The 14,001-nt window shown below is 32.2% G+C and overlaps 1 protein-coding gene across 1 annotated transcript; it reads left to right on the top strand.

Annotated features, from left to right (window-relative positions):
• Positions 1–6,184: 6,184 nt before the first annotated feature.
• On the top strand, positions 6,185–6,646 carry LOC112093943 (zinc finger BED domain-containing protein RICESLEEPER 2-like). The gene has a single exon (XM_024173558.1). The coding sequence runs from the start codon at positions 6,185–6,187 to the stop codon at positions 6,644–6,646; it is 462 nt and encodes a 153-aa protein (XP_024029326.1).
• Positions 6,647–14,001: the final 7,355 nt, after the last annotated feature.

The raw sequence follows: 14,001 nt of genomic DNA, 5'->3' as shown, positions 1-14,001 counted from the left end.
ATTTCTAAAGAGCGCACATCTTCGTTAGTTTAGTTTGACAAGTAGGTGGCTTTCTTTCGAAATCGTGCATGAAGTACCAAAACCATTAGGTAATTCACTTGATATTTGTGAGGGACGATGGAGAGTTTCAGATGTTTTGCTCACTTGCATACTCTGTGGGTTTGTTCTTTTGAGTAAAAAACTTAAAAAGAAGTTAATTCGAGTTAAATTATAACTTAAATTTAACTTAAAAATTATACTTAAGTTAAACTCTAAAAGAACAAGCCGTATATTTTGAACACATAGTTTTTAATAATGGAACAACCATTTTTTAACAAATCCTATTCTACTTTTTCTTCTTTTTTTTTTTTTCTTGAAAACAACAAATTTGAGCTATCCCAATAAAGTTCTCTACGTTTTCCTAAGTATGAGAAAAGCGGATCAATGATACACTTCGGTCCCGTTCACTTCACTGATTCGAGTTTAGAATTTGAGTTAAGATATGACTTTATGTGAGAGCTTTTTACTGTAGCAAAAAAGTTAGATGTGATTGTTTGTGAGAGCTTTTTACTGTAGAAAAACTCGAATTCTAAACTCGAATCAGCGAAGTGAACGGGGCCTTCATCTTGCGTATAAAAAATTAATTTTATAAAATACCCCCTAAATATATAATTTCAGTAGGACGTCTATTAAGATTGGATAAAATTAAAATCAAATTAAATTAAAATTATATATAAAACAGACAATATCTCTAAGGTGAAAATAAAAACTATCAATAATTTATTTTTAATAGTCCCATTAAAGAAGCTCCCATTAATTTATCAATATTTGGTTGCCATCATTAGACAATTAGGTGATTTTAATAACAAAAATTAATTTTATAAAATACCCCCTAAATTATATATTTTAGCTCAACCTGCCTATAACTTTGAAAAGGGTCTATTTCATCTCTTAAACTATATAAAATCGTTTAACAAACTCTTTCGATACAATTATAATATCATAAATTCAAAGTTAAAAGGGTGTCTTGAATTATTTTAGATAATAAGTGGTTGAAAAAACTTCTTTCCATGGTTTAGTCGCATGTTCAACCAAGACACGTGATTTTAAGGGATATTTAGAGAAATTAAAAAAATAAAATTAAGAGTCTTTTTTTTTTTATATACTCAAACTTAAATTACTAATTCTACTACAGTATTTTTTTCTAATAAAAAATTTAAATTTCAAATGTCAAAAATTAAAAGATTATGGTTTGAGTATTCCGTATAAACGGGCTCTAAAAAGTCATTTAGAAGCTATACTCATATCCAAATCATGATTCTGCTATATCATTTTTTACCTTATAAAAAGTTTAAATTTCACAATTTTCTCTTCCACAAAGTTTCGGCAATAAACTCAAATTATAATTTGCACACACCTTCTAAACGAGTCTTAAATTTTTCATGCTTGTAAGAGGATAAAACTTTAGGAGCTTTCTATGGTTGGTATCTTCACTGGTAAAGCGTGCTTTAACAGTATTTAAAGCAATAGAACCTATTAAAAACCTGATCACAATGTCATAATAACCCACCAAAGAATTCTCAAGAATTATAGGAAAATTCCTTAAGTACTCGTGTTTAGTCGAAATACTGCACATTTGATCCTCTTATTATTCAAATGGCTGAAGAATTATTTATATATACATATGTTTATATATAAATCAACCCGTTAAGACTTTCTTTTTAGTTCATAGATTCAGAATCATAATTCATAATTATTTTTAATTTATGTGTATTTTTATGAGAGAAAATATTATAACAAATCACGAATCATAATTCGAATAATGATACCAATCTAACAACCAAACGCATCCAAATTTCAGGGACTGTTATTATTATTTTTAATTAACAACACTGGTAGGGGATTTTAGATACTGAAATAATAATAGACGCAGGCGTGTAATTCAATTAAATACAAAGGGGCTTTCAGGTCCTTTCTTAAATTATATTGAAACAAAAAGCAAAGACAAATTATACTGAATTGGTGGATGGAATCAAGGAGAGAGAAAAGTTAACGAGCATTATTTTGGGCCACAGAAAGTGATGACTCAAATACAAAATATCTCCCTGTGCATTAATTATAATGTTGGTAATTCTAGTAGTGACGTGATAACACAATTCAAAATACATACGAAATTAATGAGTTTAAATTTATCATAAATAGGCAAAATTAGATTGAATTTGTGAAACACGATTGAATAACGTGTTATTTTTCAGGTTGACCCGTCAACTCACACTTGACTCACCGTAACCCATTTATTGAACGTGATATATTTAGATAATACGAATACACAATACAATTACAACTCGTTTGTTATCTATGTTTCCAAATATATATTTTTTTAAAGAAAAACAAGTTGAGAAATAAGTTGACACGATCTTATTATCACTCATTTTATAAACGAATTAATAAACGAGTTATTAGAAATATATTGACACGACACTATTATGACATGTTTAATAAATGAGTTAATCGTATTATGTCCCGTCAATATATAAGTCGTGTTTAGATTTTATATTTTGACACGAATAATAAATAAGTCGTGTTCATATCAAGCATTACCGTGTCAACTGAAAAAATTAACACTGACACGACAACATAAATTATCACTCTTAATTACTTATTGTCTGTTCCCTAATTCTCAGGTCATTCCCCCGTTAGCAAATTGTTACTTCTCAGCCTAGTGTAAGTACCAAGCAAAATTAAAAAATAAAATAAAGAGTATAAACCGGCTTTAGAGAGAGAGAAAAAGAAACGCTTTGACGGAGTCCTGACCATATATTTTCGTCCCAACGATGAGTAGCGGAGGCTGTGTTTTTTGTTGTGAGACAAAGGTCCCAAATCTGAGACACATTAGCGTGGAGGTGCTAGTTCTTTTTTTTTTTCGGATTAGACTATTTGTTCTATTTATTACTTTTCTCCTGGTAGTGAAGACATTGAATTTTCTGATGCTAATCAATAAAATGTAGTTTTCTTAACTCAGAAACGAGTCGGCTGGGGGTATAGTTTTATATTGCAGCAGGTTATAAACTACATTAAAAAATAAAAACAAAACAAAACATTTGGAAGAGTTTTCACACGCCTAAAAAGAGAGAAATCATGGCCGTTCACTTCACCGATTCGAGTTTAAAATTTGAGTTTTGCTACAGCAAAAAGCTCTCAGAAACAGTCACATTTATTATTTTTTTTTTTTATATTTAGATAATACGAATACACAATACAATTACAACTCGTTTGTTATCTATGTTTCCAAATATATATTTTTTTAAAGAAAAACAAGTTGAGAAATAAGTTGACACGATCTTATTATCACTCATTTTATAAACGAATTAATAAACGGGTTATTAGAAATATATTGACACGACACTATTATGACATGTTTAATAAACGAGTTAGTCGTATTATGTCCCGTCAATATATAAGTCGTGTTTAAATTTTATATTTTGACACGAATAATAAATAAATCGTGTTCATATCAAGCATTACCGTGTCAACTGAAAAAATTAACACTGACACGACAACATAAATTATCACTCTTAATTACTTATTGTCTGTTCCCTAATTCTCAGGTCATTCCCCCGTTAGCAAATTGTTACTTCTCAGCCTAGTGTAAGTACCAAGCAAAATTAAAAAATAAAATAAAGAGTATAAACCGGCTTTAGAGAGAGAGAAAAAGAAACGCTTTGACGGAGTCCTGACCATATATTTTCGTCCCAACGATGAGTAGCGGAGGCTGTGTTTTTTGTTGTGAGACAAAGGTCCCAAATCTGAGACACATTAGCGTGGAGGTGCTAGTTCTTTTTTTTTTTCGGATTAGTATATTTGTTCTATTTATTACTTTTCTCCTTGTATTGAAGACATTGAATTTTCTGATGCTAATCAATAAAATGTAGTTTTCTTAACTCAGAAACGAGTCGGCTGGGGGTATAGTTTTATATTGCAGCAGGTTATAAACTACATTAAAAAATAAAAACAAAACAAAACATTTGGAAGAGTTTTCACACGCCTAAAAAGAGAGAAATCATGGCCGTTCACTTCACCGATTTGAGTTTAAAATTTGAGTTTTGCTACAGCAAAAAGCTCTCAGAAACAGTCACATTTAATTTAATTTTTTTTTGCTACAGTAAAAAGCTCTCATATAAAGTCACATCTTAACTCGAATCAGCGAACCAAACAGGCAGATAGACTATTTGAAATTGGGATTATTGTCGACTTGCAGAAGTTCGGTCAATAAATAAGGCTCTCTTTGCAGGCTTAAATTGGGCGGTCTTCAATCTTTTAGTACTCGTTCGTTTTGGATTTAAAATTTTAATTTAAGGTGAGATTGATATTTTTTAGAGTTTTTAACTGTAACAGAAAAAAATTAAATACGATATTTTTTTGAGAATTTTTAACTGTAAAAATTTAAAATTAAAAACTTGAATCGGTTAAATTAACGAAACCTAATTCAATATAATCTACTTGACTTCTAACTCTGGTTTAAATTAGTATTAAAAAGTGTAGAATCTGAACGTGAAATAAATCATCATATCAGTAATTAAATTTGATATGATGATTCCTATATGATGATTTACACACACACAAGCACCAATATGTTTTACATTATGCAAGGTCAACCAATACGTGCCCAATTTGGAGATGATCCACTTTTGAATACATTATTAGCTATTTCTGGAATGGAACCAACCTTGGGATCAACCAAAAAATAAAAAATATATATATATATATATATATACTATGACTCACAAAAAGAAGAATACTTATCAACCTCGTATAGCTAATTATCCAATCATTTTCATATGCTCCCAATTTTATAAAATTTTGATGCGTTTAAATAAAATAAAAAAATAGTTATAAGTACCTGTTTGGAGAAGTGACTGCAAAATCAATCCAGCGCTGTTGATCTTCTTGCCACTTGATGATCCGACCGTCGGATTCGCCGGTGTAAGGGCCGTCGCCGAGGCTGTCAAAGGCATAGCTCTCGGGACCAAGAGCTCCAACAATTGGAAGAAATTCAAAGTGCCCAAAATCATGATGATCATGATCATGATCGGAAAGGCTTTTGGGGTCTTTGGTAGAGAGAGAAGCGAAGTCGAAAACATGATTTGCGGCGAAAAGAGCAGAGAAGAGAACGGCAAAGGCCGCTGCCGTGGAGAAGAGTTTGGGAGTCGTCATACTTTTGGTATGCAATAAAGAAAACAAAATTTATTGGGTGGCATGCAAGAGTTGTGGCAATAAAGTAATGTTGTTGTTATATATAATTGTTTTTGTGGCAACAAATTTATTGAGAGAATTTCGAGGGAAAGCGATGTGATGTTTTGCATATAAATATCATAAATGATTCATTACTCAGACATGTGGCAAAGATTCAAAAAAATAATCTTCATAAAACCCATTACCTTGCCCACTCTCACATCCAGCCCTACCCATGTACTTAATTTGAGCACTAAAATTGAAAACGAAAAAGAAGAAGGAGACAGTAAAAAGAGAAAAAAGTTATAAAAAAAAATCTTATGTTTAGAATCATTTCAAAATCATAGAGGGTGAGAAACTAAATGAGCCTAGGTGTAAGTGTATCTATTGTGGGGCAACATATGCGTATGATAGGAGGAGACATGACACCAGTAGTATGAAGGTTCACATAGAAAAGTAATGCAAGAAATACCCATATAGGAACCAAGATAAAAAGTAAAAAACTATGAGTTTCTAAACAAACACTGAAACTGGTAGTAGTCTTGTTGCTATAGGCTTTAACAATGAGCATTGTAGAAAAACGTTAGCAAAAATGGTGATTGTAGATGAGCTTTCATTTAGGTTTGTTGAAGGTGAAGGATTTAAGAATTTTTGTCAAGTGACGCAGCCAAGGTTCTCTATCCCCTCCCGTGTTACAATTGCTAAGGACATTTACTAACTTTTTTTGGAAGAGAGGAAGAAACTAAGGGCTGAATTTAGTAAGGGCAGTCAAAGGATTTGCCTAACAACTGATTGTTGGACATCATTGCAAAATATTAATTATTTGTGTCTAACTGCACACTACGTTGATAGTGAGTGGACTTTGTAAAAAAGGATTATAACCTTTTGTCAAATTTCAAGTCACAAGGGAGAGAGTGTTGGTAAAGTCATTGAGTCATGTTTGCATGCTTAAGGTATTGAGAGAGTCTTCACTATGACTGTTGATAATGCCTCCTCAAATGACTCCATGATTACCTACTTGAGAAGGAAGATTAAGGGGTGGAAATGGGTTGTTTTAGGTGGGGAATTTCTGCATGTTAGGTGTTGTGCCCATATAGTGAATTTGATTGTCAATGAAGGTTTAAAAGACCTACATGATTCCATAGCCGCCATTCGTAACGCTGTGAGGTATGTGAGGTCTTCTCCGGCTAGGTTGCTGAAATTCAAGTCATGTGTGGAGCGAGAGAAAATTGAATACAAAGGTCTCGTATGCTTAGATGCCCCTACTAGATGGAACTCCACCTATATGATTTTAAGTGCAGCCATTAAGTTTCAAAAGGCTTTTGAAAGATATGAAGAGGAAGATGACAAGTTTGTGTCTTATTTTTTGGAAGATGGGGGGAACGGAAGATTGGCCGCCCACTTGATGATTGGGAGAATATTAAGGTGTTTGTGAAATTTTTAAAGACTTTTTACGCTATAACTTTGAAGTTTAGTGCCACTTTGAATGTTACTTCAAATTCTTACTTTCATGAGCTTTGTGGATGCAAAATCAGTTATCTGAATTAAGCAAAACAAGAGGATTCAATGCTTTCATCCATGGCTGTGAGTATGAAAAAGAAGTATGACAAGTATTGGGGGAATGTTGAGAATATAAATTGTCTTCTCTTTGTGGCTGTTGTACTTGATCCTAGGTACAAAATGGATTCTTTGACATATTGTTTCTCTATAGTGTATGATTCTTGCACTTCTAAAACATTAGCAAAGAATGTGAAGGATACTATGTACCGGTTGCATGAGGTTTATAGTGGGGACAAGGGTGAATCTGTGGCTAATGAAAGTAGTGGGGAGGCGGCAACAACAAGTACAATGGAGGCAAAAACGAAAGTAGAAGGAAAAGGGTGTTTGTGGAGCTCCTTTGTTAGGAAAATGAAGTAGAAGAATGTGAATGAGTACAAAAATGATGTGGACAGATACTTGACAGACCCTATGGAGGATCCAACTCGGTCAAATTTTGATGTTTTAGATTGGTGGAAGAATAATGCAACTAATTACAAGGTTCTCTCACTAGTTGCAAGAGACATTCTTGCCATTCATGTTTCAACTTATCTTCAGAATCTGCTTTTAGTATCGGAGGCCGCATCCTCGATCCCTTTAGGAGTTCATTGAGCCCCAAGATGGTGGAGGCATTGATTTGTACACAAAATTGGCTGCGTAGTAGTGAGCACATCAACCTTATTGACGTGGAAGAATTAAATGAATATGAAGCTATTGAGTCAGGTAATCTTTTTACGTTTTACTTATTTTTTTTAATTTTATTTCATCTCTTTGTTGTTTATTTTGTTGTTCTAAACTTGATTCTGATGATTTTTTTTATTATGTTTTCTTCTCAAGATTTGTCAAATTCTGTTGCAACACATGATGGGCAAGTTGGGAATGAAGGTGCTATTATTCTGGATTAAACAGTTTGGAGTGGACTAAATTTCCTATTTTCTGACTATCTTTATATGGACTGTTCATCTTTATATGGACTGTTTATTATGGATTAAACTGTTTATTTTATATGGACTATTTTGCTTCTTAAGATTTTATTTCATCTCCTTGTTGTTTATGCTTTTGGACTGTTAAAAGAGGTATGAAGTCATATATTAAAATTGGTTTTCACCAACCCGAGTAACCTGACCCTACCCGAGGTCACCCGAAAGGTTGCGGGTTTGTAGACTTAAGAGAGTGTCGCGGTCCAAAGTTTTCTCAACCCGCCCTGATCGAGTTGGCTCAATTTTTCGGCTCAACCTAACCCTACCCGGCCAATTTACACCCTTAGTTCCAACTTCCTAGTATATTGTTTCATCACATGAGCCGGACACCCCCCATATGCGAATATGCTTCAAAACTGGATTTTTGACCATTCCACAACTCTAGGGGTGTCTTTAGTATAGACTTAGATGGTTCTAGATTCAGAATATACATTGTGGTTCTTAAGGCATAACCCCAAAATGAAGTAGGAAGTGCAGAATAACTCAACATTGATCTTATCATGTCGAGCAAAGTCTGATTTCTCCTTTCGGCTACACCATTCTGCTATGGTGTACCGGGTGTAGTCAATTTGGATACCACACCTTCTTCAATCAAGAAACCCTAGAACTCTTAGTCTAGGTATTCACCCTCTCACTCTGATCGAAGTGTCTTGATTGATTTACCTAATTGTTTTTCAACTTCTGCTTGAAACTCTCTAAACTTTCCAAAAGTTTCAGATTTTCGTTGCATTAGGTAAACATAACCATATCTCGAATAGTCATCAATAAAGATAACATAATATTTGTAACCACCACTAGCTTGGACGTTTAATGGTCCACATACATCCGAATGTATTAGCTGAAGAGGTTTTGTAGCTCTTTCTCCTTTCACCGTGAAAGGCCTCTTAGTCATTTTACCTTCTAGACAAGATTCACAGACTGGAAGCTTACTAACTTTTAGTTCGCGTAAAGGACCATCATTTACCAGTATTTCAATCCTATTTAGGTTAATATGACCAAGCCTAAGATGCCATAGATATGTGTTATTATTGTGAGAAATCTTTTGCTTCTTATTCTTAGGTTCGGCAAATGTTGAACATTTCAACATTACGCAGTGAGTTAGGCATTGGTTAAAACGGTATAAACTGTTTTCCAAACATCCAGAACAAATATCAGAACCATTCCGAAAGATGTGAACTAGATTATTATTAAAGGCAATTGTTCAAATAATTTAGAATTAGAAATCAAATTTCTCTTAATGCCTGGAGGGAAATAAACAATGTTCACAACAAGGTATTTCCAAAATTGAAGTCTAACTTCTCCCACTATTTTTGCCAATACCCTCGTGGTATTCCCACCATCGTGTAGTCCCTGACGGCAAGTTTTTTGTAAGAACTAATATTTTGCAAAGAAAACTAAACATGATTAGTTGCTCCCAAATCAACTATCCAGGATGAGGAATCACCCTCTACTAAATATGTTTTTACAATTAGTAAATCTTATTTACTTTGGTTCTACTTCTTTGTTTAGGTGGAAACAATTTTCATTTAAGGGCTAAGACTTAATAAAGAAAATAAACATGATTAGTTATTCCTGAATCTACTATCCAGGATGAGGAATCACCTTTAAACTAAAACAAGTTTTTAGAACTAGCAAATCATATTTGCTTAAGTTCATTTCTTTGTTTCGGGAAACAATTTTCTTGTAAGAGCTGAGACTTAAAGAAAATAAACATGATTAGTAACTCCCAAATTTACTATCCAGGATAAGGAATCACCCGTTTACTAAAACATGTTTTTAGAACTAGCAAATCGTATTTGCTTGATTCTTTTCCTTCATTTTAGTGGAAACGACTTTCTTTGTGACAACTAAGACTTAATAAAGAAAACAAACATGAGTAGTAACTCCCGAATGTACTAGAAGTCACCCTTTACTAAACATGTTTTCAGAACTATCAAATCATATTCGCTTGATTCTTTTCCTTTATTTTGGTGGAAACGACTTTCCATTTGTCTTTTGGTCAAGGCATTTATAGTATTTAGCCAAGCCTTTCTTATATGGATTTCCATATACGATATATGATTACTGCATTATCTCATAAGCTGTTTCCATACCTTCATATATATTTCTTGTGAATTACTACGCACAACCCTAGCTAAGAGTTAGCTATAGTAGTTTCGTTAGGGACATGAGGACAATTCTCCATTTGGGACAAACTTATATTCATCACATGAATATCAGTTGTTTATGTTACTTTACCACTTCGCATAGTTTATCTCTAGTTAGTAATTCAGTTTCATGTAGTGTGATTATAGGATTTGACATATTGCTGGAAATAAATAGAATGTTCATCTAATCAATTTATGTGCATGAATATCAAAACATATAATTTTAGACATAATTAAATATGATGCATGATGCACATGAAAAATACATAAATCATGTTTTAATTTTTGGTGCCAATAATAATCCAATTTACCACAAATAAAGTGTACCTTTGGGTAGTCAAATTATTTGTAAACCGAGACACTCCTATCAGTTAATAAATATAATAAAAATATCTCATATCTTCATATTTATTAACTATCGTTATTTTTGTCAAAATATAACCAACAAACTTTGATTATATCTTCATGAGTGTAACCCACCATTTCAGATTCCATAGACTTAACTCCGGATTGCTACCTTTGGGTAGTCAATTCAGAAATACATCCTGAAATCCTATCTCTAGGAAGCCAACATTGTTATTGATCCAGCAAGAACACTCTCCTTTGGGAGGGCGATTCAATGTTGCCGTAAAGCCCCTCTTCGGATCTCACGGTGTTGCGCTAACGGTGGACACCAGTGGGTCGTATTGTCATACAACTCTCTCCCACTCATTATTTTACAAATATGTATTTTATTTGAAAATCATCTCATGTTTTTCAAGACCCGATAAATAAACAATTTATTTTTTGGACATGTGAAATTCTAAAATTTAACTCTTAAATTCAATTTCACATATAACATTATTTTGTAAATCAATTTTGTAACTTAAATTAATTTAATCATATTAAATCAATTTTAGCGCATGGTTCTTATTTTATTTTATTTTTCTAAAACTCTTTTATAATAAATAACATAAATAATAATAAATGCGCATGTATGCATAACATGTTATAAAACATAACACTAGGCACAATATATTTATATGGCATGTTATATGCATGGACATATAATATATAATTATCAACATAAAATATAACTGTACGCAATCGACTATTGAAATAAATTTGACCGGGTTCCATGAAAAATATAAATTACAACCAAATCGAATAAATAAATAATTACAATAATTATTTTCTTCCGTTACATCAACGGGTCTTCGATTCTTGAATTCTTCATTCTTTCACTTTGTTCTTCGGGTCGGATTCCACCTTCTTTGGGGTCCAGAACTCTTCCGGGTCCGTCGTCACGCATTACGAGGGTTTCAGACACCCTCGGGCCCGTTTGGGGCCTATTAACTGCGTCTGGGACGCTAGCCGCGCGTTTAGGCGCGCGCGCGCTCGGACTGGTTGCACGCTGCTTGCTTTCTGGGCACTAGTATGGGCAGATCTTGGGTTGTTTCTGGGCATTTTCAAACTTAATCTTCCGGGCTTCCTTTTGATTCAAAATGAAAAAAAAAAAAACCCCTAATTGTACCAAAATCCTAGAATTACAATAATTCTAATCCCGAATATAATTATAAATAATTTAATTTGAACGAATTTATTGCGATCCATGGAACCATATAATTAAAGACCAAATCCATCATCCATCCATTCATCAACATGAATTAAATATAAACATCCATAAATAAAAGTGCCTACCCATCACATACATACATAATTAAATATCACATATTTAATATATTAATTTTGATATCACATATTTAATATCACATAATCAGAGCATAAATTAATATCGTCTATAAACTGCTATGATACTAATTGTTGATTTTTGAATCGAATTCGGATGTAGAAGCGTGGGGATAGCGGATCAAGTATAACAAAAATTTTCATAAAACTTTTGAGATACTCTATAGATTATATTAATTATGCACGAATAAATTAATCACATTAATTTATTTATTAAGAACTCAATTTGAAATAATACCTAGCGGCCGATTAAGATGATAACTTGAGTTCTTTGACCTCGAACAATCCTCGCTCCAAAGCCTTGGGTTTAGAAAACCAATGTCTTTCACGTCAATTCCTATAATCTACGAAAACGTGTGTGTGTGCACAACTGAGACAAAACAGGTTAGAATAAACTATGAACTGTTCATTTGATATAGTCACTCCATATAGATCAATCCTGCATAAATAATTCATAATTAAAGCTAGGTAAAATCCGTTAACCTCTATAATTATATCTTCATCCTTGAGTACCATTGATTCTTTAATGGATAGTGATTCATGAAACACATTCATGAACCAGAGCGCTCTTACTAATCTAAGTACCAAATCAACACTCAAGAGAATTATTTATCTACTTCTTTCTCAAGAAGGAATGAAGGAATGGATTCCATCTCGTATAATAACATTCCCGGCTACCTATTTCATCATGTCTCCAAAATACAAGGAATAGGATTCAGGGTCTCGGAATCCGTACCAAGTAAATCAAAAGAGACAAATCCATAAATAGGAGTTTTTTAAGAACTCAGGATTAAAATCATTCTATATATGACCATCGGTAGATTCAATTAGAATTTCTATACTTAACGAAAATTATTAGAAATTCGTATTGTGTATGTGTCCCTATTCCACATAATCTTATTATGCGAAATATACTCATTCAATATCTTACCATATTAACAGTGCGGATAACTCCGTTCCATTCAAAATGGGAATGACATGTATTAGTAATGTTTTAATTAAAAATTCCAAACTTTAATTAAATTCATTATGAACATTGCTTTTTGATTGTTATCCTTAAACATTATCCTCTCGTATATAACACTTATATACAATGTTTAAGGTCACATCAATAATCATGGAATTTTCATTGATATTCATAAAATATTCACAAATATATATACACATAAAATGATGAATAAACTCTTTCATTAAATAAATAATAAATGTCCTATTACATCACATGCTTCTAGGACACCATTCCCAACAGACTCGGCATTGGAGTCAGAATCATTGTCTGTCATCTTGGTGATGGGCGATAAAACTGTTGGTTTGCGGGTTGCTTGAACCTTCTCATCCTCGGAGGTTTCTTCCTCTTTCGATTAAGTTTCCTCCTCTTCGTCGAAAGAAGAAACGGCCGGGGGTACGTCATGGATGGAATGGAGGAGGAGACGGAGGGTTTCAGAGGAGAAAATTTGATGAAAGAGACCAGAACAGAACAACAATTGAAGATGTAGACCATTTTTTTTATAAATAAAAACTTTGAGTAAATAATTTTCTTTTATCATATTTCTTCTTCTTATCAATATATTTTATTGTCAACTTTCATATAAATCTAGTCAAGCTCTTTTTATGTGATTGTTGCATTATATTATATATTGATAGGTATTGTTTTATGAGTAGTCTTTTACTGCAATATTGCCAACGGTATATTGTCGCTCTTAGATTTCTCATAAGATAATTTTTCCTAATTCTAAACGTTAGAATTTTATTTACTCAAATACATTTTTAATTCATATGTTCTTCAAATATTTATTTTCCGATTGATTGTTTGGGATGTGAAACTTTCAATTGAGTCAATTTATGAATCAAAATCCAATTAGGTGAACAAAGCATATGGAGGATTCTCAAAGCTTTACCACTTTTTTTATTATTGAATTTTCTCCATTTTAAATTGTTCAAAAAATCATCAAAAACACTCATTCCCTTTCTTTGTTTGATTGCTTACTTTCCTAACACTTTTTATTTGCTAGTCATTTCTTGTTCAATTTAACACCTCCTCGTGGGATCAACCGTTCAAATTGTACTATAATTTAGATTAGGAATCTAAATTAGTCAATTAATTACAATCATAGTTATAATCCTAAGAGTTAGTGAAACTATAAAAGGAAAAATTAAATAAGGCAACAATTAAAATATATAAATGAGGAAACAAAATAAAATCCTAATTTACCAAAAATAAAAGGTTACAGAATCAAATCACAATTAATTTTAAAACTAAAAAGGAAAAAAAAATTAAGAATAAAAAAACAAGTCTACGTTTCAAAAATAAAGTGTGAGATTTTTTTTTATTTTATTATTATTATTATTTTTTATTATTATTATTATTATTATTATTATTTTTATTATTATTATTATTT

Source organism: Morus notabilis, unplaced genomic scaffold (assembly GCF_000414095.1).
Source record: "Morus notabilis unplaced genomic scaffold, ASM41409v2 Scaffold583, whole genome shotgun sequence".
NCBI lineage: Eukaryota > Viridiplantae > Streptophyta > Magnoliopsida > Rosales > Moraceae > Morus > Morus notabilis.
This window is presented reverse-complemented; position numbering and strand designations above follow the sequence as displayed.

What these genes read in the sequence shown, in the direction of transcription:
- LOC112093943 (XM_024173558.1), top strand. Translation starts at nt 6,185, where the DNA reads ATGACTGTTGATAATGCCTCCTCAAATGACTCCATGATTACCTACTTG.